General features: G+C 39.2%; 2 protein-coding genes across 7 annotated transcripts in view; one reads left to right on the top strand and one right to left on the bottom strand.

Moving 5' to 3' along the window:
- The window catches only part of Neb (nebulin), a 197,348-nt gene extending 192,000 nt beyond the window's left edge, over window positions 1-5,348 (top strand). For both annotated transcript variants that reach the window (XM_036184940.1, XM_036184939.1), the window contains one exon: window positions 4,707-5,348. In XM_036184940.1, the coding sequence (XP_036040833.1) occupies window positions 4,707-4,880 (174 nt within the window). In that variant the 3' untranslated portion in view covers window positions 4,881-5,348. The remainder of the gene's footprint in view (window positions 1-4,706) is intronic.
- A 10,835-nt stretch (window positions 5,349-16,183) lies between these two features.
- Window positions 16,184-24,552, bottom strand: part of Rif1 (replication timing regulatory factor 1) — a 59,638-nt gene continuing 51,269 nt past the window's right edge. For 4 of the 5 annotated variants that reach the window (XM_036184434.1, XM_036184433.1, XM_036184436.1 and 1 more), the window contains exons 31-36: window positions 22,293-22,439; window positions 21,942-22,019; window positions 21,734-21,852; window positions 19,774-19,927; window positions 17,877-17,985; window positions 16,184-17,255 (exon numbers count right to left, since the gene is read on the bottom strand). In XM_036184434.1, coding sequence (XP_036040327.1) covers window positions 17,044-17,255; window positions 17,877-17,985; window positions 19,774-19,927; window positions 21,734-21,852; window positions 21,942-22,019; window positions 22,293-22,439 — 819 coding nt within the window. In that variant the 3' untranslated portion in view covers window positions 16,184-17,043. The remainder of the gene's footprint in view (window positions 17,256-17,876; window positions 17,986-19,773; window positions 19,928-21,733; window positions 21,853-21,941; window positions 22,020-22,292; window positions 22,440-24,552) is intronic. The other variant, XM_036184437.1, reaches the window with a different exon arrangement.

Raw genomic sequence — 24,552 nt, 5'->3', positions numbered from 1 at the left:
AGACAGCTGTTGGTTATGGCCAAGATGTAAATATCATTATTGCCCTTTAGGAATACCTTGCTGTCCCGGTCATTTTTGTAGTTCATAAGCATCACAGCTGGGTAGGTCTGTTGGTTTTCTCCTTTGGCAGCTTGCAAAGCACCTTCAGATATTGAGAGCTAGTCCTTGAGGAGGAGGCTTGGAGGTCACATCCAGCTGGATTTCCACAAGTCCTGTGTCTGAAGTAGGTAGTATCTTCAGCAATAGGCACTTACTTTCAAATTATGGAGAGCAATGAAGGGCAATAAGAATAGCCTATTTGGTTTTGGGGGTCTCTTGGACTCCTCTTCCAACAACTCCAAAGGAGGTTTTCATGCCTAGTACTAGAGTTTTTGTTAGTGTATGGCTCTTTGGGATAGCATTACCACTCTGCTGACATCACTTCATTAAAGAAATATAATAATATATGTAATATGTATTTATTATATTCTATAGGTGTAATTTTAGGTAAACATAAAATGATTCCCTGTGGTTTTCTTTATCCCGACTCCCCTCTCGCCAGCTAAAGCCCTCTCCTCATTTTTCCCATCCCCCCAGTCAGCACCTGTCTTGCTGGTCCTCTCTCTAGAGCCCCTTGTCTCCACTTCCCTGGTTTCTGCAGTTATTCCAGGGTACACACACACACACACACACACACACAACTAGGATCCATAAATAAAAGAGAACATGTGGCACGTATATTTCTAGTGTGGGTTACCTTACTCAGGATAATATGTAGCCCATCCATTTACCTGCAGATTTCATGATTTATTAGCTGAAAAGTATTCCATTGTGTATATGTACATTTTCATTCTCCACTCATCAGCTGAAGAATGTTTAGGAATTTGCAGTTCCTGGCTATTGCTGAGTAGAGAATCAGTGACTGTGGGTGAACAAGCATCTGCAGAGTAGTATCATCAGATACTTCGGGCACATGCCAAGGAGTTATGGAGATGGCTCATATGGTAGATCTTTTCTCTAAAATCTATTTTGAGGATTCTCCACATGGATTTTCAGAGTGTCTGTGTACCCTGGATATTAATCTTCTAGAAAATGTATAGCTGGCTAAGATTCTCTTCCACTCTGTAGGCTTGAACATTTCATTTGCCACGCAGAAACTTTGCAGTTTGATGAGGTCCCACTTGTCCATTGTTGGCCTTTGCTCCCGGGTAAATGGATCTTACTTGGAAAGTCCTTCCTTTATCTACATTTTGAAGGGCACTGCCTACATTTTATTCTAGCAGTTTCAACATTCATGTTTCATATTGAGGTCTTTGATCCATTTGGGGTTTACTTTTCTGCAGGTGATAGAGACGGGTCTAATTTTATTCTTCTACACGGGGACATTGTTTTCCCAGCCCCATTTGTTGAAAATGTTGTTTTCTCCAATGTGGATTTTGGTTCTTTGTTCAGATATCAAATGGCTGAAGTTATGTGGACTCATGGTCTGATACTGTTTTGTTTCGTTGAGCCACACGTCTATTTTTGTTTCAGTGCCACTCTATTTTTATCACTTATAGCTCTGTAATCATCTTGAAACCTAATGGTAGTCCCTCCAAACTTGTTCTTTGTGCTCAGGATTGCTTTGGCTATCTGGGGGTCTTTTGTGGTTTCATATGAAATTTTAAGAGCCCCCCCCAGGGGGGTTGATTAGGACTGCATTGAAGCTGTAAACAGCTTTTGGTAGGACGACCGTTTTCACAGTATTAATTCTACCAATCCATGAGCATGGGAGGTCTTTCCATTTTCTAGTGTCTTCCTCAGTCTCTTTCTTCAGTGATTCAAGTTTGTGTAGTAGAGGTTTTTCACCCCCTTGGCTAGGTTTACTCCAAGATATTTTTTGAGGCTATTGTGAGTAGGAATACTTCTGTGATCTCTTTCTTAACCTGCTTGCTGCTATTGGCTACTGAATTTTCTAAGTTGATTGTGTATCCTGGCACCTTGCTAAAAGTGTTGATCATTTCTAGAGGTTTTCCTGTAGAATTTTTGGGATCAAAATATAGTATCTGCAAATAAACATTGACTTCTTTTCCAACTTGCATCCTCTAATTTCCTTCTCATCTTACAACTGTAGCTAGTGCTTCAAGATTTGCCAACTACAGCCTCTGTGGAGGTATATTGCCTCCAGTCACACTCCCTAAAAACTTTTATCAGGAAGACATGTTGGATTTTTTTTTGGGGGGGGGGGGGTTGAGACAGGATTTCTCTGGTTAACAGCAGCCCTGGCTGTCCTGGAACTCAATCTGTTGACCAGGCTGGGCTCGAACTCACAGAGATCCTGAGTGCTACAATTAAAGGCATATGCCCTCCTCAACTGGCACTGAATTTTGTCAAAAAGACTTTCTACATCAATTAAAATAAGCATGTAATTTTTGTCTTAAAGTCCATTCATGTGACTTATTATATTTATTGACTTACATATATTGAATTATCCCTGCATCTCTGAGATAAGTCAATTTGATCATGATCATCTTTTTGATATGTGCCAATGCGGTTGTAGGTATTGTATTAAAGATGTCTACCTCCGTACTCTATCGGCCTGTAGTTTGTTTTACATTGTCATGTTTTTACCTAGTTTTTGTATTACAGTGATACTGTTTCATATATCTATGTATATATTTCACTAATGTGCTATTTAATCTCCATGAGTTCTAGATTTTTATAATTACTAGACGTTTACTGTTGATTTTAAGCTTCATTACATTGTGGTCAGAACAGATAAATGAAATTATTTCAATTGTTCTGAATTTGGTTTGTAAGAATTGATTTGTCTCAGAATGTGGTCATTTTAGAGAACCATCCATGGGCTGCTGGGTAGAATGTATAGTTTTTTAGTGTCAGTTGGAATATTCTGTTGCTATCTGGCCTATTTGATGTATAAGGGCATTCAATTCAGACTTTTTTGTTTGTTTTTATCCAGATAACCTGTCTCTTGGAGAAAATAGGGGAGTGAAGTCACCTGTTATTTAGTTGGGAGTTAATCTTGTCTTTAATTCCAGAAGTATACTTTTTATGAAATTGGGTGTGCCAGAGTTTGGCACAAGATATGTTTAGAAATGTAATGTCTTCTTGGTTAATTGTTCCCTTGATTAGAATGAAGTTTGCAGTCTATTTTGTCAGATAATAGGATAGTTCCACCTGCTTGTCTCCTAGCTTATTTGTTGAAATACTCTTTTCCATCATTTTACTTTAAGGTGGTACCTATTTTTTAAAGCTTCTTGTAGACTGCAGAAATATGTATTTGTCTCTTAATCCTTTCAGCTTACCCATTTCTCTTGATTAGAGAATTGAAGCAATTCATACCAAATTTTGGGGGTGGAGTTGCTCGTTGTCTGTTGTCTTGGTCCTAATTTGCACTTCAGTAATTAAAGCTCATTTGTTTTGCCCCCTGTAGCCTCTCTTCTGTGCTTATTCTTCAGTCCAAAATATTGCTTCTGATAGTCTCTGTCAGGCTGGCTTGATGGGTCAGTAGGCGGTCACTGAGCAGTCTCTGGCTGTAAACATCTGGGAAGTGGACTTTGGTTTGTATAAGCTGATCAGCTGTCCATAAACCTCGGCAGGACACCTGAGGAAAGCTTTGCCTTCAGTCTCAGCCTAGCCCCTGTGGGGACTGGCTTTGTCTTAGAGTCATTGGTATGACCACTCCATGCCAACAATACATTCACTCAGGACTTACTCTAGTAGGACGTCCTCTGCTCCCTGTAGATCCTCTTTTCTTCATTACACTTTCCTGATGTATTTGTATGTATATAAGCAGAAGTCAAAATGGCCACTGGATCTCTTGGAACTGGAGTTACAGACAGTTGTGAACCACTACTTAGGTACCAGGAACTGAACCCAGATCCTCCAAAAGAGCAGTTTCAACACTGAGCCCTCCCCAGCAAGAGAAATCATTAGGTAGCTTGAGAGTGTGAGTAAGAATGAAACATCTTGCCTGGCGGTGGGGTGCATGCTTTTAACCCCAGTACTCAGGAGGCAGAGATAGGCAGATCTCAGTGCATTCGAGGCCAGCCTGGTCTACAAAGTGAGTTCCAGGACAGCTAGGACTGTTACACAGAGAAACCTTGTTTTGGGGGGGGGGGGGGTGACCCATCTTTTCCTGTTTCCCTGACTGTTCACTCATACATCTCCTTTGGGCAGGTGTTTATTCATATAACCTTAGCACCTTAAATAATACTTCTGGTTCTAGGCATAAACTCATCAGCAAATATGATCTGCAAACATTTTGAGGTTTTTGTTATTATTGTTTTTTTGTTTTGTTTTGTTTTGTTTTGTTTTGTTTTTTTCCAGAGCTGAGGACCGAACCCAGGGCCTTGTGCTTGCTAGGCAAGCACTCTACCACTGAGCTAAATCCCCAACCCCTGTTTTTTTTTTTTTGTTTGTTTGTTTTTTTTTTTTTTTTGTTGTTGTTGTTTTGTTTTGTTTTGTTTTTTGAGACAGGGTTTCTTTGTATAGCTTTGCACCTTTCTTGGAACTCACTCTGTAGCCCAGGCTGGCCTTGAACTCTCAGAGATCCGTCTGCCTCTGCCTCCTGAGTGTTGGGATTAAAGGCGTGTGCCACCACCACCTGGCTGTTATTGGTTTTTGTTTGGTGGTAGCTGCACAATCTTTTGTAATTAAATTTATCAAAAAGGTCATATACTCTTACCAATATATGCTATTTTCCTTGTTTTCATTCCCATGAATAGAAAATCTTCCGTGCCATGTATGACTATATGGCTGCAGATGCAGATGAAGTGTCCTTCAAGGATGGAGATGCTATAGTGAATGCTCAGGCGATTGATGAAGGCTGGATGTACGGCACTGTGCAGAGGACCGGCAGGACCGGCATGCTTCCAGCCAATTATGTGGAAGCTGTCTAAGCACTTCAAGGTCTCCATCCGTTTGCAGTGTCTGCATCTCTGCAGGCAACATTGCTGGAGACTTCAGTGTATCCATGCTCTCAAGCTGCCTAATGTTTTCACCTATATCAATATCATTTAATGTATTACCATCTCTTTTGTAGAGACCTGAGTTATTCTCCATGAAACCAAACATTAGTTCATCTGTTCAATTCTTAAGCTAGACTTAAAGAGTCATTCTTTTCTAGATTTACACATGAAACTAAAGACAGTAAACATGTAAAGGCTCACTTTGAAAATTACCACTATCAAACTCTTCTTCCCGTTTTAAAATAAGTTGAAATTCACAATAGAATTTTCAAAAGCTTCTGTAGTGCTATGTAACCAAGTCTTTCCCAATTATAAAAATCTTTTAACATGATTCTGGACATGCAAAGCAATAACCGAAAAACAGAAGAGAGAACCACCTTTCTCTTGTTTACTAAGTGCTAATGCTTGTGCTTCTAAACTTGTTTCTGTAAGTTATAAAGATGTCAACATAAACTGGTGAGAAACTGGAAACTAATAAAATCTATAGTTCTGCAACAAACTGTTCCTGGGCTAAACTCTAATATCAAGTCTGATTTTAAAAGTTACTAAATTTGGGGCTGCAGCAGTGGATTGGTGGCTAAGGAGCACTGGCTGAGCCAACTTCTGGGGTTGGTATTAATCTATACTATTTCAGCAAGCTTCCCTTAAGAGCTCTTAAGAGAGACCTGTGGGATGCAATGTTAACCTGAGGGACTCCTGCCACCTGAGTGAAGCGGAATGACAATATGGGCTAACACTTGTGTGAAGGAACAAGAGGTAGAAAGAACCAGTAATGACTACCTGACCATTTGTTTTGTTTACAAAACATCCTTCTGGAAGATTCAAAGACTGTCCCTATATCTTGATAACTACAGTAATACAGCTGTCTGAAGCAGGTTCTTTTAGTTGCTTTTTGTTTTTGGCAGTGCTGGAGAGCAAATCATGGGTCTTGGGCATGCTAAGCAAGTACCCCCTTGTCCCTCAAGTTTCTTAACATATGCCTCTCAGAGACTCAAGGGGTTGAGCACTCCAGCACAAATCACACACTTGTGAATAAGGGGAGAATACCAGGATGTCAGGCACTGTACTAGTTAATGGAAGTCATATGAATGAGAAAGTCGGGGTTCTCACAGTCCCAAGAAAAGGTACTGTAACTATGTTGATTTCCTATGACTGGGAAAAAAAAAATCCTAGAGTAACTTAAATCAGGGAAGGTTTCTCTGGACTCAACAGTTTTGTGGAGATTTCTGTCTAATGGAGCCAGTGAGGGTAAGCAAGGGATTCCAATCTGAGTGACCGTATAGCCAAAATAGACAAGCCCTGAAAGAGTAGGAAGATGAGCTGCAGCAGGCAAGGGGTTGCTTGGGAATCTTTGCCCGGCTGTTCTGTGCCAAAGGCGGCTAAGGCAATTATTACGGAGGCAGGCTGTCTTCCTTGGCTTCCTGGCGCTGAGAGAATAGTCTGTCCAAAAGCAACTGGGAGGGGGTGTATTTAGCTTCTATTTCCAGGTCACAGTATCCCCAAGGGACTCAAGAGCAGTGCAGAGATCAGGAAAGAATGCTGCTTAATGGGATGTTCCTATGGCTTATTCCCCTGTCAAGGAATGGTAATACCTACGGTGAACTGCTTCCTCCCACATCAATCATGAATCAAGAAAATGTCCCCACACACTTACCTACAGGCAATCTGATGTAGACAATCCCTTGAGGCCCCCTCTTCCCAGTTGACTCTAATTTGTTGAGTCAAGTTGACAAAAAAAAACCAAAAACAAAAAACAAACAAACAAACAAACAAACAAAATACCCCCAACCCAAAAACCAAGACAAACAAACAAAACCCCACTAACCAGCACGAAGGCCTGTTTATTTTTTAAAGTGGGGCACTTTAGAGAGGGTACATTCCTGTGTATGTCCAGTTTGCACAATAATGTTTTGGCCCAAAATAAGAGTATAATTAAGATGCATCAGCACAAAATCTACTCCTTCAGCTGTTTCCACTTAGTCACTAACAATTCCCATTACCTTCTGGCAAAATAAAACCATCATGACAGGAGTGTATGACAAAGGAAGCCATTTTGTCAGTTGGGAATAGAAAAGACCACGGTATCTCAATCCTTTATGAACATGGTCCCATTGACCTAAGCCTCCAGCCCCATCACTTACCAATATCACCACAGAGACCAAGCCTCAAGCCTCAGTAAGCCTTAGGAAACATTCCGGGCCCAAACCCTAGCAATGCCTAAATTTCCAATGATTCTCTCCCTCCCAAGTCTCCATCCAAGTTTCACCTCCACTCAGTGAAAATCCAAGTTAAAGTAAGCGTCAATCCCATTTTGCAGTATTGCTCTAGGCCGAACACAACAACTTAATGTAGAGATTACCATGCACAGGCCAGGAAGCCATGGCAATCAACGGAGAAAACCACACAATAGCTGGATCTGTGGGAATGGTCACTGAGCTGTTGACATTCCCGAGTAGGAGTAAGGGAAAGAAAGGTATCAAAACCCTCCAGGGATTGCCAGACCTGCAAGGGATTTGGGAAGATAGAGTATCCAGGAAGTGGAAGGTTAACTGAAAGCAAGCTCCATCATGTAGTTTCCATGAGGTTGTCGTAGGTGATGGGTGGTACTCTGCAATGATGCAGCTCCTTTGAGCCCCATCCCCCCCAACTCCTGTCACCCCTCACCAGTGCTCTAATAAACTCATCGGCTCACTTAGACTTAGGTAGAATTGAATTAACTAGGTCCTATTTGAAGTGAACATATATTGGGAAAATTAGTTAATACATATGCAGCTATCATTAAATTCTGCTAACACCTAAAACATCTGCACATATTCAGTACAATGAGCTGAGCTAGTTTTTATAATTTTTTAGCCACCTTATAGATTTACCATAGGCAACAGTTGCTAATATAAAGAAATCTCTTAATTCTAGATGTTTCTTAAAATTTTTCAACATATAAGTACATATATTGAAAAACATTTAGTGTTGCTGGTTTGCTTTCCAACCAACCAGTACACTCCTAACTTCAAATCTAGCTAGAGACATTTCACTGTGAATCACACAAAGGACTCCCAACATTCATCTGAGCTGGCAGTCAACCAGTGCTGCCCTAACTTTCACTTGCACCTTGTCGCGATACCTCCCCACTCCCACCACCTGCTTGTGCTATTTTTACCAGTGTAATACTGGATACTGTGGATTGCCATGACCACAAGCAAGACTACCAGGCTACTTATTCCACCTTCTAATTGCAATAAAAAGGAAAAAATTATCAGTTAACACTCATGCCCAATGTGTTTGCACTGTATCATGCATGTCCCACCCTGCCCCATTCATGTTTAGATAGATTAGTCAAATAGGCCTGCTGTCCTTTCGAGGAAAAGTAAATTTGAACAAAAGGGCATACGGAGAACTGTGACAATTGACAGATTTGAGAGATGCTTCTGTAAGACAATAATACCCTTACCTGCCAGGATGTGACCAGGACAGGGGTGCAGGAACTTTGCCCTCAGTTCTTGAAAGCACCCAACCTGAGAGACTCCAAGCAGAATCCAAGTTGGCTTTCTACTGTGATAATGCCATGACCACAGCAACTTGGGGAAGCCAAGGCAGAAACTCAGGGCAGGAGGAAGCAAAACCAAAATAGGCCGTGGTGGGATGCTGCTTGCTTGGCTTCCTTCCTCCTCATGGCTTGCTCAGTCCGGATATTTTTTTCCCTCTCTCTCTCTCCCTCCCTCTCTTACACACACACACACACACACACACACACACACACACACACACACACACACCCTCCCTCCTCTCAGGGTTTCTCTGTGTCACTTTAGATCTTGTTCTGGAACTGGCTCTTTAGACCAGGCTGGCCTCCAACTCACAGATCCACCTGCCTCTGCCTCCAGAGTGCTGGGATTAAAGGCGTGTGCTGCTGCCGCCACCCCGGCACCGCCACCACCACCATCTGGCTGAACCTGATTTCTTAATATATTAAGATGCCCCAGGAGCATATCTATGCAGGATGGCACTACCTACAGCAGACTGGGTCCTCCCATAAATCAAGAACATGCTTCACAGACCTGCCTATAGACCAATCTGACAGAGGTTCCCTCTTTCAAAATGACTCAATTTTGTCAAGCTAACAAAAATTAAACAGGACAATTGACCCCTTGCCAATCTGACATACAAACACATCACTCTTTAGTCCATGATCAGTCCTTGTCTATCACCCAAATATCATGTCGATATCACAATATAAAACACAATATAACTTTTTGGTCTTTAAATATTTGAACACTTCAGTAAACGTCTAAGCTGTCTTTAAAAAACCAACACCTCCTAACCATGGGTATCTTATGGGTAAATAAATACTTAATATGCTGGGCAGTAGTGGCACACCCCTTTAATCCCAGCACTCCAGAGGCAGAGGCAGGTGGATCTCTGTGAGCTTGAGGCCAGCCTGGTCTACAGAACAAGATCCAGGACAGGCTCCAAAACTACACAGAGAAACCCTGTCTCATAACACCAAAAAAATGAAATAAAAATGTATTATTCCAAGAGGAAGAACCAAGAATTATGGCACAGTTCCAATCAAAGCAAAACCCAAGTCTTGAACACTGTATTTTAAAAAGCTGTGTCCAGTGTCTGGTTCTCACCATCCTCTGGCTCCAAAGGGCTTGGGAAGTTCCACTTCTGCTCTGTCATCTGCAGTACAAGCAGCTTGTCTCGTCTTAGGCTGGTTCCACTCCACACCTACCAGTCCTGGACTCTCCAATATACAACTGAGGCTGAGCCTTCACTGATGGCCTCTCCTAGCCTCACTTTCTCTCTATAACCTCTTCAATCTTGAGGTCTCCACTACAACTGAGGCAGCACCTTCACAAATGGCTTCTGGGCTAGGGAATCCATCCTGATACCAGGCTTCAGGTTCTATGACCCCTTCAATCTTGTAGCTTTTAACTCTGCCAAAACTAGTACCTTGTGGGGGACTTACACATTACTAAGTTGCCAGCTCTCCTCCCTCTGCTAGCTGCCTCCCTGGAGCCCTAAGGACCACAGCTTCTAGGTGCTTGAACCTGAAGAAATACTTCACCTCAATGATGCTGGTCTTTTCTTAACTGATTTCTCAAGCCCAGCTAACCAACATCAACTATCTCTGTAAAGCAAGGTTTCACCTCAGTGGTGCTGGTCTCTAGTTAAGCACGGCTGATCCCTCAGTTCTAGCTAACCAGAAACCAGATTCAAATGAGTAATTTGAGGGACTCAAACTTCCCTGAAACTTCAAACAGGGCTTCCATCATTTGCATTTCTATTAACATTCCTACCTCCCAAGTGCCCACAGAACAGTTTTGAATACTCGATGGCTTTCCTATCAAATATCTCCAAACACTTCAATAATCCCCCCTATGGGGAAACATATCCAGGTGTTACAGAAATACCCCAAGCTCCTGCTACCATTTTCTGTACTAGCCGGATTTCTTATTGATGTGATAAACACATGACTACAAGCAATTTGGGAAGGAAAGGATTTATTTGGCTTATACACAATGGTGGTTTGAATAAGATGTTCCCAATAAAGCTTGGGTGTTTGAATAGTCTGGTACCTGTTGGTAAGGATTAGGAAGTGTTGTCTTACTGGAGGTATGTCACTAGAAGCTGGCCTAAGGTTTCAAAGGCCTCCTTCCATTCCCACTGTGTGATGACATATTTGCAATCTAAGAAATAAAGCTTGCCTGAAGATCAGAGGACAGCCAAGGTCAGGCAGTGGTGGCACACACCTTTAATCCTAGCACTCAGGAGGCAGAGGCAGAGATCCATCTCTGTAAATTCAAGGCCACACTGGGCTACAGACTAATCTAGTCTAAAAAAGAGCTGAGCCAGGTTGTGGTGGCACACACCTTTAATCCCAGCACTAGGAGGAAGGTTGAGGACAGGAACTAACTCTCTTGCAGGCTGAGGAGTTGAGGTGAGAGGTGGTGGCTGTGGCTTGCTGTCTGCTTCTCTGATCTTTCTACTTTCACTGATATCTGGCTCTGGGTTTTTATTATAAGATCATTTAGGACTTGAGCAACACCAGTGCACTTTGCTTCCTCTCTATGGATCAGGATCAGAGTTCTCAAACATGCCTGCTTACTGCTATGTTCTCCACGATGATGGCGATGGACATCAATACCTCTACAGCTGTAAATTCCACTTAAGCCTCTTTAAGTTGCCTTGGTTATAATATTTTATCATAGCAACAGATACACATGCCATGATCAGTCCCATCACTGAAGAAAACCAAGGGAGGAACTCAAGCAGAGCAGAACTTGCAAGCAGGAACTGGAGCAGAGACCACCATGAAGAACTCTACTTATTGTCTTACTCCTCATAGTTTGATCTGCTTGTCTTTCATGTGACCAGGGACCACATGCCCAAGGGTGGTACCACCCAAAGTAGGCTGGGCTGCCCACCTCAATCATTAACCAAGAAAATGCCCCCACTGACTTGCCTGCAGGCTAAACTGATAGTATTTTACCACTTTCCAAACTGGCACATAAATGAATGCAGTATTATACAACATCTTCTCTCACTATTTGATAACTACAGATTTAGAAGTCCATGGGACCCATAAAACAGAATAAACCAGAAACTTTATAAGGCAATACTGAGAAATGGGGAAGGGGGAAGAGAGGATCATATTATCCTTACTCAGATCTCAAACCACAGATGTCAAAATCAAGAAACAAAGTAAACACTAGAAATTAGTTTTTATACTTTTATTTTAAATAAAATACATTTTAATAGCCAGTTCAAATGGCAAAAATATGACAGCCAACTCTCAGTTACTCATGAGTTTTACTATATGAAACAGACTCAACAAGTAGGATTGCTGCTACTTCCAAGACTGTTAATAACACCCCAACCTCACAGCAGAGTGCCTTTATTTCTCATCTGCCAGTGTAGCTAAAAATGGAATTAACAGGTATTTGTTACATTTTAATTTAAAATTAGAAAAACTCATCAAATATACTTTGAATGTAAAACTAAACTTTCACTAAGGGCAGCAAAATATCAACAACTGACTGGTTTGAATTCTGTTAGGGCTATCCACAGAAACAATGTTTAAAATGGACTGAAAACAACTCCTAACACACTAACACAGGAAGCAAACTGCCAAACTCCACATTATTTTATAGGTAGAACTTTAGTGCCACATGCTTCTCCCTCAGACCAAAGTTCCCTGATATCACAGCAAGCACATAACAAGCTTAATGGTTCAAGAACAGTGTACTGAAGAACTTGAGAAAAGTCTACTGAGGATCTAGTTGTTTCATAGTATATGTGTGTACTATGAACAGCAGTAAAGCAATCAGAATCTTATAAATGAAAACTATGGTGGTTCATAGAAAAGTTGTCTAAACTGACCATATACCAAATATGAATAAAATTGTTCTCTGTAACAAGGACTGGCAAACTCTTAAATTAAGAGGCAAACATTGCTAGGCAATGGTGGTACACACCTTTAATCCTAGTACTCCGAGAGGCAGAGGGGGACAGATCTCTGTGAATTCAAGGCCAGACTGGTCTACAAAATCTATAAAGATGGTTCCAGAACAGCCAGGGCTGTTAAGAGAAACCCTGTCTCAAAAAGCCAAAAATAGGCAAATATTTGAGGATTGTATGTAGGCCTGCCTCAGATAAATTAACAGTCATCAAAATAGGAAAGGGACCAAATACAGCCTGACTTCCACAACACAACTATTTCTAGATAAGATAGGATGCCCTATTTTTCATCTGCTTCAAAGTATTTAAAAAAAAATTCTCAATGATTTTAAAACAAAGAACAGGAAGTGGGGCTGGGAAGACAGCTCAGTGGCTAAGAGCACTTGCTACTCTTCTGGATGATCCAGGTTCAATTCCCAGCACCCACATGGTAGCTCAGAACCATCTCGAGGATCTGATGGCCTCTCTTCTGGCCTCTGTAGATGCTACATGCATATGGTGCACAGACATAAATGCAGGCAAAACACCAACACACAAAAATAGTTTAAAAAACAAAAACTGGAGGCAAGACAGTTTGCTCTGTGCTATGACTAGAATACCCTGCTGTACTATAATCACAATGTTTCTTAGAAAATCCTTAGTCTATAAAGAAAAAAAGGCTTAGATACTTCTTATTCAATTATTCACAGAAGTAATTTTAATGATCTATTTGTTTCATGACATTATATTGAACATCCTAGGTATGTATCTTTTAAGAATCAAGGATCCCTTTTAGCCAGACATCTACAGCTGAGAGTGTAGGCAAAGTACTGAATGAATGTTGTTAATATTTATTAAAAACAGGGTCTTTAGTGGCCTTGAACTCCTGCTCCTCCCATCTCTACCCTCCAAGGCTAAAATTATAGACATGAGCCACCACCACCCCTTGATTATGTATATTAAAATAACCACTCATGTTGCTAGTGCAAACCAACTCCAGTACTGTTTTATGATAGAAAAGCTTCTCAAATCTGAAATTTGAAAGACATAGACTTTAATGGATACTTCCAAAGAGCAAATATAAAGCCAGGAACATAACAGATAGAACCATTAATTGAGTGATCAGAAACTGCAAAATCAATTAACGTGCCTATAATCCAAACATTTGGGAGGCTGAATCAAGTGTTGCTATGGGTTTGAGACTAACTGGTCTACACAGTGAGTTCTGGGCCAGCCTAAATTAGTTAGGATAATGAATGCAGGCTTCTGCCCCCAACCATGTGTCACCCCCAAATGCCTACAACTGCAGTTCTCTAGTCTGCTGACAGGGCTGACAAACTGGCTTGAGTCAACCATAATAATGAAATGAAACCCGAGCCTTGGTCAAAGCTGAAAGCAAGGCCAGAAAGTGGCAGTGTTATCGAATACTTCCACTGACTTCAGAACCAGCACTTCATTTTCAAATTTTTACCTTAAACCAAGTAAAACCCTCCAGTTAATATTTATAAAACATAACCTTGATTTACATATTTTAAAGACTCGACTTTCCCCCAGTTTTATGGGTTTTAAAACAGGTTCTTATTCTGTAGACCAGGTTGGACTTAGCACAAAGCAATCATCTGCCTCAGCCTCCCAAGTATTGCAATTATAGGCACAAGCTACCATGACCAGTGTCCAACTATTAAAATTTTAAATTATTGACTTTTTAATGACCCTTAAATATGTAAGTGGATTCTTAGCTACTTCCAAGTTGTACTGAAAAAACAGGAATCCAAAGGCATTGTCTGTTATTCAACAACTGTACTTTTAATCTTTGGATTTAAATTCTATTTAAAAACTGTATTAACCTGATTAAGTGAGCTCATTGCTCACTATTTGAAATGCAAAGACCCTGCAGTATTCAGCAGTAAAAATTTGCTGAAACAGAGCAACATCTTCAGTAATAAACTCAGTTTGAACATCAAAATCCACTATGTTCAGACATGAAAAATTAGATGCTTCTTTCTAAAAAATTTAAGATGGTTCAGCAGTTAACAAGACCATTTGTTGCCCTTTCAGAAGACATGGGTTTGATTCCCAACACCCATAGGCTAGCTCACACCTGTCTGTAACAATGCTGGTCTTCCCAGGGATCAGATGCCTTCTTCTGGCTGTCATCATGGGCACCAGGTATGTACATAGTACACATATACACATGCAGGCAGAACACTTACGTACAGAAAATAAGAACAAATTTTTTAAATTAATTTTATTTGTATGTGTGCACATATGTGTGCATTGCACATATAGAGGTCAAAGGACCACTCTCCTACCATGTGGATCTCAGGGATTGAACAAGTCATAATCAGATTTGGTGGAAAGCACGTTGTATCTTCTGGGCCACCTAACCAGCTCTTGATTTGTTTCAATACATAAAACAATTAGGGATCACACTAGAACGTCAATTTTTTTTTTAAACATTAGAAAGAATCTGAAGAAGGGGGTTCCATGCAAAAGTGAAGCAATACATTGGAGTCAATTCAGAAATATTAATGCTTTTTACTATTTTAGGAATTAATGTGGAAATTTGCCCAAAAAAAAGTTAAGCCAAGAATACTGAAAGTAAACTGACTCAACCTTATATTTCCCATAAACTGACCAATTGTACCAACTAATATTTTAAAACACAATTTCCTTGAACTACAACTTAACTCAGAGTTGTGCTTTCATTAAATTCAGAAATTTAAGCAAATCATCATTTTGGTCACATTTCCTGCTACACTTGAAGCTCCCTAAGAACTCTGCTGTCTACAAGTGAGTAGATAAGGGTTAAGGATTGTTTGTGAAATGAGCACTCACCCACTCCGCACAACCTCCTGGCTAATCGATACTACTCAATGTTCATGCACACCTCTTAATGCTTAAATATAGTGACTGACAATGCAATCCACCATTATCAATGTTTTTAAAAGACAGTCTCTTCCTCATTAGTTACTGATTTCTAAGTCCTTAAGAGTCCAACAGTTTCAGAATTCTTAAGATGATCTTTGTAGGTAAATATACTTAGATCTAAAAATATCTGTAGTTATTTATGAATGAAAAATGATACCAACTTTATTTACTAGGGGCAGCAGGGGAGGAGGGGGGTGTCTCTGCTGGAAAAAAAAGTCCAGACCTTAAACTACAAACAGTTGGAATGCTTAAGCAGAGATTGAACTAAGTTTGAAACTAAGATCACCCATTGATTTTATTCAAAAAACAAGCAAGATATATCTTTTGGGAAAACATACAGCACAGCCAGGCATATAACAAACACCTGCAATCCCAGAAATCTGGAGGCAAAGGCAGGAGGATCATAGAAGTTCAAGGCTAGCCTGGGCTACACAGAGACCGTATCTCCAAAAAACAAACAAACAAAAACAACCCCCTTTCCCAAAAAACCACAACCCACAAATGAAACAAATATATGAAGTTAGGCACTAACTATTTGTAAAATTTACAAACGGTTTAATTATATATCCTACTTTTTTTAACTAGACAAAACATATATATAAAAAGGGCAGTTTCAAATTCCTCCAAGTTTAGTTTTCAACATATGTGATTAAACCAGGTGTCTCTATGTTTTATAGTACAATCTGCAATGAAAATATCCAGGCTAACTCTCCATTAAGAAGAAACATAGGCACATTTTCTAGTGGCTTGGGATCATCTTCCAAAACCAAAAGAAAAAGGAAAAAAAAAAAAATAGTGGCATCTAATATTTTTTGGTTCTAATAATTTTAATTATTCTGGAAACTTTAGAAAATAAACTCATGTTTTAACTAAATACAAAACTATCTGTTGCTTTATTTGTAGATACAGACTCCTACAAATATCCACAATACGTTATGAAGTATTTTTAATATCCATATGGATATTTTGATAATATATACAAAAGTTTCTATTAAACAAAACAATGGTATTCACATGAAGCTGCAGAAACTCGTGCAATTAACGAAGGCTGAACTTTATAAATTAAAAACCACTGTCTTCTATACATAATGTACAAATAGTCATGCATGTAAGAGTGAACACTATACCTCTTAAGAGCACATTTTCACAGGCAAATGCTGCTGCACAAATATTTGTCAATGCCAAATGAATGGAATGTTAGCAATTAAGCGTTATTTTAACTCACAACAAATTGAAACTTGGTATTTCTCTCAAATGTTTTTTGTCAGGTGTTATCTGAAAGGAATGCTCTCATTCTTTTGCATCTCTGTACAGGTATTTCACCAAGCACAACAAATATAAATATTTTGAAAAAGTATAAACACCTTTATCAGTTCAAGTGTAAATAAAACTTTTCTACCTTACTTAAAATATTTCTATTATGAGCTACACCAAAATATGCATGGGTTAAAGTATGAAAAAAAAGTATGTATATCTCGTTTGCTTTCAAGTTTCAGTAACATTTAAATTTCTTTAAAAAAAAAAACTGTGTATATTGGCCAAGAAAATACAGTAGGGAATATCTTTACTAATGAATTTATAAAACTGACCTAATAATTCATTGTCTTTCAGGATTTGATATCTTATCAACTCTGCAAAGTTTTCTCTTTAAATGGTGCAGGTATTTCTAAAAGCCAAAAAATAAAATCTGGTGGTGAAAAAACTTTACATTTCTCTTAAAATACTAAGAATTTTCATGGACTGGTGATCTCCAACGTGACTGTAGATTTCTTATTATAGAGTTTGCCATGGTACCAAGTTTCTCATGCATTTCAAATAGCTGGCTTCCAGAGTAACTGTACAGATCTTCTGAATCCAGTTGAAGAGCAAGAGCACTAATTTGTGCCACAAGATTTTTAGACAATGGGGTGTCCACGGTTACAGGATCAATCAAATCTAGGAGGAAAACAAAACACCACATTAAATTGCCAACAGTTTTTAAAAAATAATCTGTATGTATCTCCAATCAAAATGAAAAGGAGAGAAAATAGGCTAAGGTACACTTGCTCAAGAAAACAAAATGCCAGAAAAATCCACATCTTATTATTCTGTGCATGATATGACTGAACAAAATTTCAACATCCTCATCTACATCCTGATGGACTAGAAAACTGACACAATGATTAGAGAAAAGGAACTAGACACTAAAAATAAATAGGTTTGCCCCCCCCATATACTTAGAATGAGGGGGTCAGGCACAATTCTGTGAATTAACAGTCATAGTCAAAGTAAAACAAAGTATTGGGCTGGAGAGATGTCTCAGAGCTTAAAAGTCTGCTCTCTTCCAGAGGACCAGGATTCTTCCCAGCATCCACATGGCAAATTACAGTTGTCTCTAATTCTAGTTCCAGGGGATCCAAAGCATATAAATACATGCAAGGTAAAACATGTATATACTAAAAATGTTTATTAAATTTTTTCTTAACTGTAAAGGTGTAAGAAAAGTTAAGTTTTTTTCAAGAAAGTTTGTCTTCCAAAAAAAAAAAAAAAAAAACCTATCATGCTTGGCTAACATACCTGAGGCAAGCCTTTCTTCATCAGTTGAGAGGGGCTTGCTTTCTACTCCATTTACTGCCTTCTCAGAAATATCAAAAACTGGGATCTCTTCAAGTCCACGAGATTTCATCTTGATTATAAATTTACAAACAGTAACAAAGAGAAATAACAAAACTTATTTTTAACTGGAATGACACGAAATGCCCACAGTCCATAATCAACTCAATTAATACTGTTTAAACTCATAAGGTATTCCTAGGTTTCATGGACCACTACTCACAGAAATTACTGCTTAAAAAGTTGTCATGACAACAATCCCATTCAATGGCACAAACAAAACGAAAACACGGCCACATAAAAACTTGGATATGGATTAACTGTAGAAGGGTTTCTTAAGAAAACCAAAGGAGAAAAGCAAACCATAAGCCCATCAATTGAGTAATGGATTAAAAAAAAAAAAAAGTACATCCATGGAATACTGTCCAGCCATAGTTAGATTCTAACATATTATAGTAGTACTAATAAAACTAAAAACCTAAGTTTAAGCAAAGAAGCTAATTAACAACCAGAGCTTGTGGTGTTATAATATTTAAGTATGTCCAGAGCAGGTAAGCCTATAGAAAAAGCAGATGCAGTGGGTGCCTAGGGATAAGGGATAGAAAGAAAGCATGACAGATAATGAGTTCACTCTATAGTGTTCTACAGGCACTTGGTACATATGGGCACATGCCAGCATACACATAAATTAAAAAAAAAAAAAAAGTTTGGAAAGAGAAAATATTTCAAAAATTCTACAAATCTGTGAAACTGCAAATTAATAAATTCTGGGTTTTGGTTGCTTTTATACAATTAACATGTCAACAAAATGTTTTCAAGTACCAGAAATAATACAAAAATCAAGTAGTTTCAAGAATACAGTACACATAGTACACACCTCAAAGAGGTGGCAAACCACACTTTGAGGAAACCTAATAGACTGGTTTTCACGCTTAAATAGTTTTCATTTATGCACAATTCTAATACTATCAATGAATAAGTCATGACCCCTCATATTACATATAAATAAATACTTTCTGCCAAGTAAAATTTTCATAGGGAGTGGGGGTGGAGGGGTGGGGGGGGGTATTTAGAATCTAAAATCTGTCCTAAGATGGGTGTGTGTTGTATATGTGTGTATAGTGAATAGAAATAATTAAGAAAGTCACATGTTATGTATAAAAAGCTAAAGCTTGACATTTCAACTACATACATACATTAAAAAACAAACTTATGTATAAATCTGCAATAGCCTTAGTTAGACATGTTTAGATTTGAGAACCTAGGTTTCAGGAACACCTAAATAGCCATGGAACAACCAGTTGGTAGAAATGAAAAGGGAGAAAAGATAACAGATTTTGAAAAATAAAATTTAAAAGTGAATCTAGGGTATAGTACATAAAACAGAACTAACTAAAGGAACAAACTTCCCAGTGAGATACAGAAGGGGCTTTAAACAATAGTCTAAATGCAAGCTTTTATTACTGTTGGTAGAGCACTTTTTGCTGGGCTTTTTCTTTCTTTCTTTTTTTAAGTCAAGATCTTGCTCTGTGGCCCAGACTGCACTTAAGAAGTGTCGATCCAAATGTCTCTCCTTCCTAAATACTGAGGTTAGAGAGGCATGACACCACCCCCAGCTGGATCACTTATTAAAATATGACTCTTGGCCTGGAGAGGTAGCTCAGCAGTTAAGAGCACTGGCTGCTTTTCCAGAGAACCTGGGTTTGTTTCTCAGCACCCACAGGGCTGCTCACAAACATCCAAACGTCTGTTAACTCCAGTTCCATGGGATCTGATGCCCTCTTCTGGCTTCTATAAGCACTGCACACATATGGTACATAGATATCCTCGCAGACAAAACATTCAAATAACAAGATTTTACCTGTTGCTCATGGTACACTCTGAGAGCCTTTTTTACATTAAACACCTTTGGAGAGCGAATAGGAAGAGTTTTTATTTCAGATGCTGTAAGAGTACTCAAATCACCAATTGTTTTTATGTTCTTGGCTCGGATAAGTTGTCCTAGACCTCTTGCCCTTTTGAAGAGAAAAAAGAGAAGACATAATTATGCTTTTACTGCTAACTATCTGTGAACACTTGTCCACTCCAACTCAAATGAGTTTATTTATATAGTCTACCTAGCCCATACAATGTGATGGGCAAATATCTGGGGAACTTAAAATTTGAATCCTGTGTACCTAGCTTAAGAAATCATGGAACTCTAATAATTCTGTTTTCTACACTTTAGTAACAGCATAGATGTGTTCTCACTGTTGCATTTATACAGAGACAGGCACAACAGGGATGGGAAACTCATTTTCACATCAGCTTTCTTTCTGTCTATGGCTTAGGTCCTTCATTTTTTTTTTAAACCTATCCTATCCTAGACCCTTTTTAATGTGACTTCCTTCTAACTTCTATGTGCATGTCTGACACAATTATTTAGAGGAATATAGAGAATGTCTTACTGGGGAATTATGCCATGGTTCATAAGGCTATTAATTAAAGAAATCTAGTTTCATGAGCATGTTATATGCAACAATTCTCTTAAGATCTGGTAGTCTGGGGCTGGAGAGCTCAGTGGTTAAGGGCATTTGTACTTCCAGAGGGCCCAGATTCAATTTCCATTATCCATGTGGCAGCTCACTGGACTGAATCTAATTCCAACGGATGGAATACCCTCTTCAAACCTACATACAGGGGTACCAGGATCACACAGCGTACAGACATACATGCAGGCAAAACACTCATACATAAATTCAAAAATACATAAATTACATTTCTAAGATTTATAACAAACAAGATTTAAGAGGTCTCTCTATGTGAATCTACATGACAATTTATTTAAGCTATGCAATTTTCATGAACTAATCTTCCCAGGATTCTACTTTACTTCTATTCCTCAGAGGGTTTGCAATAGGACAAAACAAGCTATGGATTTAAAAAGATGCAAACACGGGCTGGAGAGATGGCTCAGTGGTTAAGAGCACCGGCTGCTCTTCCAGAGGCCCTGAGTTCAATTCCCAGCAACCACATGGTGGCTCACAACCCTCTGTAATGAGATCTGGTGCTCTCTTCTGGCCTGCAAGCATGCATGTGGGCAGAATACTGTATACATAATAAATAAATAAATCTTAAAAAAAAAAAAAAAAAAAAAAAAAAGATGCAAACACCTGAAAAGCTTGACCATTACAACATCCTCCTCAGCCAGGCCTGGTAATTCAACCGTGAAATACCAGTTAGTGTGGATAAAGGGGGCAAGAGGATCCAAAACCCAAGGACTCTGAGACACAGAACCCGTGTGTGAAGCATGGGGTTCCTACAGGTAAAGCTCAATTTTATTTTGGTGTCCCTCCACATTGTACGTTTTGGAAATTTAATTCTTGTGAGTCAACAATCCACAGGGTGACAAACAGCTCTGGCTGACTTCAAACTTGCTGTGTAGATGCCCTTAAGGATCACACACACAGAGCTCAAGATCACCTCAAGCTCACTGTGTAGCCAAGAATGCTCCTGAACTGGCCCTAAAGTTCCTGCACCAGCACTTCTGGCTTATGTTGTTCTGAGAACAGAACCTGTATCTTCATTAATGTTAAGCAAGGACTCTACCAATGTATCTTCGACCCTAACACCATATTATTCCCATAATTACTACGGAAAACGAAAACTTCAACTTAAGCAAGCCATGAAGTGGTGATCTTCCAGCCTCAGTTTTCTTAGGAGCTGGATGCCCTCCTCAAACTGGGAAAGGTTAGCAAAACTATGCCACAAAATACAACTGAAATACAAACGAAACCCCTGCACCTCAGAGTGTGAATTATGATTATAACTTAACCACTTACCACATGTTTGATGTAATCTGAGGTAAAATGATGTCGACTGATGCTGCACAGTTTACCAAAGCTGGGTAAACACTCTCTGTTGTTGGGGATAGCATGGATTCTTTGGCCATTTCTGTAATCTTCAAATAAATTTCAAAAGCCATTAGGTAGAGGTTGCAGGACTGAACATTAAAGTATAAAGTTACATAAAAACTAAAGCACTTCTTACTAAACACTTCTTTGAGCTCTTAAACTTAGAGCTCTGTGATCCTGGGGACAGAAATCCTTTGGCTGAAGTGGTATTATGCTAGATAGAAGAGAGTGGAGAAAAAAAAAAAAACAAAACAAAACTCAGAACCCCAGACAACTATAATGTTACAATTTAAATTGTACAACTAAAATTGTGCTCACCTCTGTAAAATTTTAGGAAATGAAAATGGAACAGGATAAACTAATGATTTACTTGTGGGATATCTGACTGGCCTTAGCACTCTCCATGAAAACCAATACATCAAAGCAAAAGAAGTCTGTTTCTTAATCTTCAAATATTTTAAAGTATATTTTAAAGTCCATAGCTTACCTTAGAGTGTGAAGTAGGTGAAGTTTTAACACTTTTTATTATGGGAGAGCTATTTGAAGAATGTGACCTAACAACTGAGCAGCGCCTATCAATGTCATCTGCCAATCCTGCTTGGTATATTGGGTCTGCAAACGAGACTCGTCTAACCTGAAAGTACAGGACAAGTTTTCATTAAGAAGACAACACCCTACCTAATGTGTTGACTTTGTGCAAAAGCAAGACAGTGTTCCCAAACTTATTTCACTAGCAGCCTCCTGCACAGTTGTTCCATCTTTCAGCTATTGCTTAATACTGCAGCTCATTCTAATTATACCCTCCAGTATCTCTGCAGTAATACAAAATTTAAAGTTAATATACAATATGCAAAGTGTGATGTATAGTCCCAGCACCCAGGAGGCAAAGGCAGGTAGATTTCTTGAGTCTGAGGCCAACCTGGTCTACATAGTGAGAGCCTGTCTAAAAAACAAAATACAGGAATAGTGTGGGTACTTATGTAATCCCAGTAATCATGAGACTAAGGCAGGAGATCTCCAAACTGAAGCCTGTGTGGGGCTACATAGTGAGACTTCTGCCTCAAAAATCTGAAACAAGAGCTAAAGAGACAGCTTAGTGGTTAAAGTACTAGCTGCATAATTATGACAACTAGAGTTCAAATCCTAGCACCAACATTAACATGCCAGATCTACGAAAGTCTGCAACTCCAGCTCCAAGGGTTCTGATTCACCCTCTTCTGGCTTCCCCAGGAGCACTGGCTTGTGCATCCACTAACATACACATGTTGTGGAATAGTCCTTTACACTGCGTGAAGAGGTGCCACTTTGATTGGTTTAATAAAAAGCTAAATGGCCAATAACTAGCCAGGAGGTACAGGAGGGACTTCTGGACAAGGAGAGCTCTGGGAAGAAGAAAGAAGAGTTACCAGTCAGACGCAGAGTGTAATGGAGACGAGCTAATGAGCGCATGGAAGAACATAGATTTAAAAATATGGATTAATCTAAGTTATAAGAGGTAGTTAGAAATAAGCCTAAGCTAAGGCCAAGCTTTCATAATTAATAAATCTGTGTCACCTTTTGTGAGCTGACAGCCCAAAAAGAAGTCAGAGTGTGTACACACACACACACACCAATAAAAATTATTAAGAACCTTGTATAATTTGATTTCAGTTAGCCAATGGTTTTATATAGACTATAGACAGTAATACTGGTTTCTGGTATATCTTATTAATCATTGTCCTAAACTTGTGTGTGTGTGTGTGTGTGTGTGTGTGTGTGTGTGTGTGTGTACGTACAGACATGTGCATGTGGAAGTCAAAGGACAACTTTGAAGGGAAGGGGGTTGTTCCTCAGTGTTGTACAACTTATTTTTGTGAAATGGTGTGTCTCATTGGCCTGGAAACCCCTAATTAGACTAAGCTTTCTGAGCCACAGACCCCAGGGGTATGTTTGTCTCTACCTTCCCAACACTGGAATTAGCACATGCCACCAAGCCAGGACTTTTATCTTCAATGTGGGTTCTGGGAATTGAACGAAGGTCCTCATGCTTGCCTTGCAAGCACTTTACCAACTATGCTACTTTCCTGGTCCCTGCTCTTAAACTCTTTGAAGGCAACAAAAGTATCATGGCCATAATGTAGCAATTAACTATTTTAACCTCACTGTGGCTAATTTGGCTTCTTCTAAAGGTCTATAGTATGCCTACATTGAGTTATTAGCTATAAATATATAGCAGAGATGTCATTCCATATCATCTAGGATTGATTTTCAAGAATGGGCAACATATAAGTATTTGTCACAAAAATAATGTTTATCCTGTTTTGTTTTAGACAATAAATCTGCCCTGAGTGGTATATAATAAGACTTTAATCCCAGCACTCAGGAGGCAGAGGCAGAAGGATCTCTCAAGTTGCAGGATAGCCAGAACTACATAGAGACCCTGTCTCAAAAAAAGCCCCAAACAAGACACATGATCTAAACTAACAGCAGCAATAGTAAGTTAAGCCATCTGAAGAATTCGGCAGCAAATCATAAATTCCAAGTGTGTCTCATCTTGTTACTACCTCACTACCCTTTGCAGTCCACAATAAACACATTTTTCTTAAAAAAAGAAAAGAAATAGAAGAAAGGCTTATAGCTACAAAAGATGTGACCTCCAGGCCAGCCAGGGCTCCATAGTGAGGTCCTTTGTCAAAAAACAAAAAGGAAAAAATTAAGAATTTCTATATTCCTAAATGATTTCATCTCTTAAGTCTCAGAAGCAGGTC

This window comes from Onychomys torridus, chromosome 4, assembly GCF_903995425.1.
Source record: "Onychomys torridus chromosome 4, mOncTor1.1, whole genome shotgun sequence".
In the NCBI taxonomy this organism is placed as follows: domain Eukaryota; kingdom Metazoa; phylum Chordata; class Mammalia; order Rodentia; family Cricetidae; genus Onychomys; species Onychomys torridus.
Note: the sequence above shows the minus strand (reverse complement) of the source record. Positions and strands in the feature narration are given on the sequence as shown.